Raw genomic sequence first — 7,413 nt, 5'->3', positions numbered from 1 at the left:
ACAATTTTGCAAGAAACAAAAACTATCCATGAAAACCACCAGTAAAAGAACAAGTGAAGATAGTAACTGTAAAGACAAATGCTATGCACATGGCCCCTTCCTGCTACTTTCTGAATACCCAGAATGGGGATATGTGTTTCGTCTGGCATGCCACCTACTGTGACTATAAATTCGCAAAACACTCCTTGTATTAGCTTTCTATTAGTATAACGGATTACTACAAACCTGGCAACTAACACAAATTTATTATCTCACAGTTTCATAGCATGACTAGATACTTCGCTTAGGTCTCACTGGGCTGAAACCAAGGTGTCGGCTGGAGCTGCAGTTCTTGGTTCTCATGGGTCCCTTTTCTGAGCTCACCGGTTGTTGGCAGAATTCATTTCCTTGCAGTTGGATAACTGAGGTCCTCATTTCCCTTTCAGCAGTTAGCTGGTAATCATTCTCAGTAACTAGAGGCTGCCCACAGTTTCTAATCACTATGGCCCCCATAGGCAGTTCACAAAATGTATGCTTGCTTTCTTCCAGGCCTACAATAGACTTCTCAGGCGTTCCATCCTCCTCTGGCTTCTAATCTCTCACTTCTCCTGTCTCTGACCTCTAGACCAAGATTTAATGGGCTCAGGTCATTAGCCCATCTGGACATTAATGACATCTGCAAAATGCCTTCACAGCAGCACCTAGAATGGTTCTTGAATAACTGGGAGAAAGTGTGTGCACACTAGGGGTCTGAGAACCTTGGGGGCCATTTTAAGAACTCTGCCTACTGCATTCCTGAAACACACACAAGTTCAGTCACAGGACTGAGCAGTCATTTTCGTATTTATTTTTTTTAATGGCATTACTGCATTTAACATTTGCCCTTTGGCTATTTCTCTACACTTCATTTACATTTGAATGACAAACTGCTGAATATCTCAAAGGCTGAGGCCTGCATTTAGAAGAGTGACATATTTTCTCCCCATACTCCTAGAATACCTCTGAATGATGCCTAATTATAGGTCTTTCACCTCTGACTCTGTGCTCCTAGCACCTACATAATTATAGGGTTGAAGCAAGGATTTATCTGTCATTTTTTAAAAAAATGCAGTTTTTCATTTCAAAATTGCTTACTATTCCTGACTTTAAGATTTGTGAAGTGTCTGTTTGATCAATGTAGTCCCAGCAATAAATCAGTTGAGGCCAAAGCTGGTTTGAGGGGGTACTTGAACATATGCTTGCCCTGAACATGTATTTAATTTAGGAGCAGTACGTTTTATGTTGTCAAATCAACTGTCTTCATTCAAGAGACCACTAATGCAGACACAGCTAGGCGGAGAAACCAGCAATAAAAAGGAGTGAGGAGCAAATGCTGAACTGAGGTCGAGATGCAGTATAAATCGTGACAGATGCTCAACCTCTAGGGCCACCAGAAACAGCTGTCTCTGCAATCAGTCTCGGCCAGGTGAAATTCCAGAACTTTGTAGATTGATCTGCATTTGGAACACTCCAGTGTGGCCAACAGCTGTCTCAGCAATTGGCCTAGGGGAAAAAGAGAACCTTCACCTCTCCCCCCTCCGGACACACAGCAAGATCCTGAGGACCAATTTATACTTGGGTCCTTTAATATGTTCAGACATACTCTTAGATGCTCAGGATTCCACACCAGTCAATGAAATACACAAAAGAAACAAGATGGTATGATGATTCTCTTGATCATCTTGAGATATCTACATTTCTACTATATAAAGGTTGAGCTAGTAGATAACTTGGACATCACGAAGAAAATATTATGTGCACATTTTGGTGTTACAAGAAAAACTAAGTTCATTTTAAATTGCTTATTTTCGTACTTTTCTCTTTTGCTAAAGGTAATTATGAGTCTTTATAAACTCTCATTTCCATGCTGTTTAAAGAGATTCTAAAGCCCATAAATCATAACTAAGCTGGTGTTCTTACATGGCTAAGTAATAATTCATTGATTCTTGAGCCTGTTCATCCCGCTCACCCCACTTCACCCCCAACAAAAGGGAAAATAATAGGGGCACTAAGTGACTTCCCACATTGCAGGACTAAGGTGATGTCTTTTTTTCTCTGATGAGACTCACCCCTAAAACAAATAGGATCTGACTTAACACTGGTAGAAATCAAATTTTGGAATACACTTCCAAAGAAAACTTTTAAGTACAAACTCTAACCTATTTTTGAGGGATGGTTATTCTCACTTAACTGCCTATAGACATAATACTTTGCTCACACATAAATGTCCCCAAGTTGGGAAGAACCAAATATACTTTGGCAATACATGTCAAGCAGACAAGTTTATTTGGAAAAAAGCTCTCATTTGCTTACAGTACAAATTCTGAGAAAGATGTTAACATTGTAATATGTAAGTTTAAGAGTTATTCTATTTGTCCAGCAGGCCAAGATTAGTTAGATCTGTATTTTTGGTTAAACCTAAAAGTGTTCAGACTTCAGCTGTCCATCAATAGAATGGTTTGCCTTTTAAAGCAGGTGTAACTTGTCTTCATTGATATTTTATGGGACGAATGACCATGCATCATGGGCCCTCAAGGAAGTACCCCACTTTGGGTCCTCGAGGGTCCCTTCCAACTTAAATCTTCTATATTCATTAACATCACAAAACTGAATTGTGCATTTCACATAAATTATACCTTGCTATGTTGAAATGTCTTTCTTCTCAATTGCAGATATATATGGCACCACCTATACCATGATCTGACGTAGACAATGCAAGTCTTACTGTCATTTGTGGGGCTTAATAGACTTAGGCACTTCTAGTAAGACTAGAAAAAGTACCAGCCCTAAATGTAACTGCTCAATGGATCATTCAAACGTACACAGTGATTGGTAGCTGAATATAACTTTATAGAGAAGCCATGAGAAGCAGAAAAAAACAACTGGTAGGAATCAGACTTCTCTTAAGACATAAACTGCCTAGTTTTAAGTCCCTATCGCAGAAGTATCTCAATTTCATCACAGAAACATTTCCAGTGCTTGTGGAAAAAGAACTTTTTATTATTATTATTACAAAAGGTTTTGAATTTCTCTCAAGTATTTTGGCACTTAAGTGTCATTATTTTTAAGATTATCTAATTGTTTCATAGATGTAATTCTTGCTTCTTTGAAACCATCCTGTCTGCAAGACTAGAACAAGGACAACTAAGAGTCCTAGCTCTATCACTGACTTGCTGAATGACCCTGGGCAAATCACGAGGACTGTTTTTTTGAGGTTCACTTACCAGAAGTGAAATAATCACTTGAGAGTAGCTGTGAAACTGTCATATGGTGACGGACGTGATAGTGCCTTGGGAAGTATGAGCAGTACAGATATAATTTTATATAATTTTGCATATTGCATGATGACCATCCAGGGTTAGATTGATAATAGGTATTGACCCAAATATGGGAGAAGTAAAAAGAACTATTTTAGATAACAACTTAGTTCATTTTCCCATTTGGTTTATCACTTATTCTTTTTTATTTAAATTATATCCTCTTTCCCCAGATAAGACAAAGAACTTGTTCTCTCCTCTGAGGGATTTATTGGTCTCCGTGGAACCCTAGAAGAAGGCCACAAATACTCATGGCCAAATAATGACAACCAATGTTTCTTTTCAGTCTCGCAGTATTCGCAGAACTAAAGTATATCAATGTCCATGTGTCTGTCCAGAACATCCATAAGCCTCATGCTTGCGCTGTGTGTCATAGAGCCAGGGTTAGACGATGACACATTCACTGGTGGTACTTTCAGCCAATGCGGAAGGACTTCCCTTTGGGATCAGCCAGGATGACTACACCGCAACAAGCGATGCCTAGGAAAGAAATAACAGTACCTTTAAGCATACGTTGCATTTTAATTTACCAAGTGCTTTTCTACATGCCATCTTATTTAACCCTCACAACACTCCTAGCAGTTATGTTACCATCATATCTTTCTTATAGAAGAGTAAACCTAAGACAAGTAAAAAACAAAAAGCGAAGGGAAAAAAAAGAATCTTGTTACTTCCCCTATCTAGAAAGGAACTTAAAGGGAACTGACGTGGACAATCTAGTTACAAAGGTAAAGGTAACTGAAAACCTAAAATTCTACTCAGTTGGTTTGAGGAGCTAAAAGAATCACTACGTTTTACTGGAAGACATCTTGACAATCACTGAGTATTGCCACCGAGGAGGACTGCGGGCCACAATACCCGCTATACCCAGCACGTGGGCTTTGAACCCCACGTGGGCCTTGAGCCGACAGTCTGACTTCAGAGCCCAGGTTCTTAAACCAAAGGTAAGTGCCCTTTCTCAGGCTTTCTCCAGGAATGGGAGAAAAAACACGGGCTTGGGTGCCAGACAAATCTAGAATCAAAAGCCGGCTCTGTCACACCCTCGGTGTCTCACCTGGAACAGGATACGTACGTCTTACTTCTTAGTTGGTTCAGCACTAAAATGGGACCATTCTCTCTAACCGCTAGTGATAGGATTTAAACGATTGAGGCTAATAGGCGTTCTCAAGAAATATTGTGATTTTTTTTTTTTTAAAAAAAGGGTCCCAACAACTTCCTTCCACCACCTCTGCGTGTTGTGTGGGGTGGCTCCCGACAGGCCACCAGCCCAAGCGCCCCGGTCCCCCACGCACGTGGCCGCGCCCCGCTTCTCCTCCCCCCACCCCAGCCCCGTTCCCCAAGGGCCCTGCTCGGACTCTCACTGATGCCGATGACCATCTGCATAACGCTCCCTGGACCGGGCGGGTGTCCCAGCTTCACCGGCTTCCGCGCTACCCAGTACACGTACCCGCCCGCCCCTATCAGCCCGGACCCGGAAAGCACGCGACAGCTCCAGCACTGATTAGGTGCGGGGGTTTGCTCTCGAGAGGTCTGTGATCCGGCTGTAGCCAGGGGTGCGGGGCTAGCGGAAGAAGCGGCTTCGGGAGGCGCGGCGACTTGGAACGGCTCAAAAGGCTGGGTAATCATAGAACCCATGTTCAGGGCGTCCTCCGCAGCCGTAGGAGCCTTCGAAAACGAACTGACGTAAAAGATGCGGCCGGAAAGCAGAGCACCAGTCCACGGAGCCGGAAGCAGGGGGCCGCTGGGAAATGTAGTTCCTGCTTGCCTCGGAAGGGGAAAAGATGGAGGCAGGCGTCCAGTGATGGACTTATGTGGTCAAAATCTTGGCCGTGCCAGGGGCCAGTATTTTCCCCCCAATCCTTTTAAGAACTCCCTAAATGTCTCAACTTTCACTCTCCTTACAAGAGACGTTTGGGTTCCTAAGTTTCCTGTCTAGCATAAAAGATGAGTGAGACCTGAGTGAGACCTTGGGCATGTCACTTCACCTGTGTGGGTGTGGAGGAGTGATACAAACGAGTTGATTTTATATGTGCTTAGCTATATGTTAGACACATGGCCAAACGATTCTCTGTATTATGTCACTTAATCTTCCCAAGCCAATGCGGTTATCAGTTTTCCAATATATGACAAAACTGGTTAAGTGGCACAGGCATTAATGAAACCAGTGTCTGTGAAAACAGTCAAATTTCTCGAACCTATACGTACTGTGACGCAAATAAAATCAAGGTATTAAAAATGGGTTTGAATTACCTGGATAAATACTTTTAATTTCTCTTAAGCTTTTGTCTTAATGTTATCATCTCAATTATTTCATACCCATGATATCGTTTCTGTTTTGAGAACCCTGGAGAAAATCAAAGTCAAAATAGGGCTAATGGATCTGAGGAGTTAACATAGGTCCTGTTTTTACAGGTTTACATTTTTATCATCCCTTAAGCATGGACTTTTCATTCTGATTGCTTCTTTGCAATTCAACTTCTATATCCACTCCCAACTCATTTCACCTTTGACTTTCTTTGAGTAGAATTGGTTATATATACCTTGTGCTGGGTTGTTCTCAGAGGATTACTGGAAAGAAAGGCATTTAGAGTTCAGAGGTTGTTTCTGTCAGAGGAGATAGGTGAAAATAGGATTAAATCCAGGTTTGAACCTTTCTCTTTTAGAATGGCTTAAAAAATTAACATAATAAAAAATAAATTCGCTTTCTAAAATGGGATGTGACTTTGACAGGGCTAAAAAGAAAGAGACAAAATAAAGATATAGATCAATAGGAGGGAATGGGTTGGCGTGATACTTAATTTCAAAGACCCTCCCCATTTCATTACTCACACATGTAACCGTGTGTCCTTTAGTAGAAAGACAAAGGTTAGGTAAATTTGGGTTCTCTACCTGGCTCTGTCACTATGAGTCAGCCATATGACACACAGAGCGTTTTTATTCTCTCTGGCCTATAGTTACCTCATGTTTGAAGTAAGGAGATTTGGAATAGGTGATATCGAACATTCTTTCCTAACTTGTCTTTTTCTTGTTGGCTTCTAGGAACTCTGTACATTAGTGAGATTAACCGTTGGTCTATGATACAAGTACACATTTTTTTGTTCCCAGTTTGATATTTGCCTTTTGACTTTGCTCATTGTACTTTCTAACATGCATATTTTTTAAACATGTAATTGTATTTATCAGTCTTATCTTTTCTGCTTCTGAGTTTCATGTAATAATTAAAAAGTTCTTCTACTTTCTATGGTTTCCTTTGGTGTTCTGATCTTTTTCTCATACTTCAAAATTAATACATTCAGAATTTATCTTATTATGTGTCAGGAATAGAATCAGGTTTTATTTTCCCCTTTTTTCTCTCTGGCCCATTTTTCTCAATACTATTTATTAAATAGTGCACATTTCCCCCATATATTTGTAATGCCACCTTTTCTAAAATGCCGTATATAGTTGTATATCTGTTCCTGGAGTTCATATTCTGTTCCATGACTTGTCTGTTTATTCATGTGCCAGTATGACACTATTTTAATTACAGAAGCTCTGTAATGTGTTAATACTTGAACACTGGTTCCCCCCTATTACTCTTCTGTTTCAGACTTTTCTTGGCTAATTTTGCTTGTTTATTTTTCCACATGAACTTTTGACTCAGCTTGATTATTCTGACAAAATGATGCTGACATTTTTATTAGACTTGTGTGAAACTTGCAGGTTAATTTAGGGAGAATTGACATCTTTATGATGTTGAGTCATCCTATCTGAGGACATAGAATGCTTTTTCTTTTGTTCACATCTTATTTTGTGCTCCTCTGTATCATTTTAGAGTTTTTTTCATAATGATCTCATACATTTTTCTCTCGGACATTTTGTCTTTTGTGTTGTTATTGAAAATGGGGAATTTTTCCTTTTGTTGTATCTTCTAACTGGTTGAATTTGAATACAAGAAGTCTATTAATTTCCATATATCCTACTATTTAATTATTAGTGTCTTCTGGTAGACTTTGATATGTTGCTAGTTTTCTTTTTGTGCAATCCTAATTGATTTATGCCCACTTCATAATAAGAATTTGGAAGCACTTTTCCCCCC

General features: G+C 40.1%; 1 protein-coding gene across 2 annotated transcripts; it reads right to left on the bottom strand.

Moving 5' to 3' along the window:
• Positions 1-2,276: 2,276 nt before the first annotated feature.
• Positions 2,277-5,014, bottom strand: DMAC1 (distal membrane arm assembly component 1). 2 transcript variants are annotated; one of them, XM_081066213.1, is made up of 2 exons: positions 4,697-5,014; positions 2,277-3,815 (listed from the first exon to the last, which is right to left on the bottom strand). In XM_081066213.1, the coding sequence occupies exons 1-2, from the start codon at positions 4,968-4,970 to the stop codon at positions 3,751-3,753; spliced, it is 339 nt and encodes a 112-aa protein (XP_080922339.1). In that variant the 5' UTR covers positions 4,971-5,014; the 3' UTR covers positions 2,277-3,750. The 2 variants fall into 2 exon arrangements, with proteins under 2 accessions (XP_080922339.1, XP_080922338.1); XM_081066212.1 differs by having other exon boundaries at positions 4,691-5,004.
• Positions 5,015-7,413: the final 2,399 nt, after the last annotated feature.

Source organism: Rhinolophus hipposideros (assembly GCF_964194185.1).
Source record: "Rhinolophus hipposideros genome assembly, chromosome: 11".
NCBI classification, from domain to species: domain Eukaryota; kingdom Metazoa; phylum Chordata; class Mammalia; order Chiroptera; family Rhinolophidae; genus Rhinolophus; species Rhinolophus hipposideros.
The sequence above is the reverse complement of the archived record's forward strand: the minus strand, read 5'-3'. Positions and strand labels throughout refer to the sequence as shown.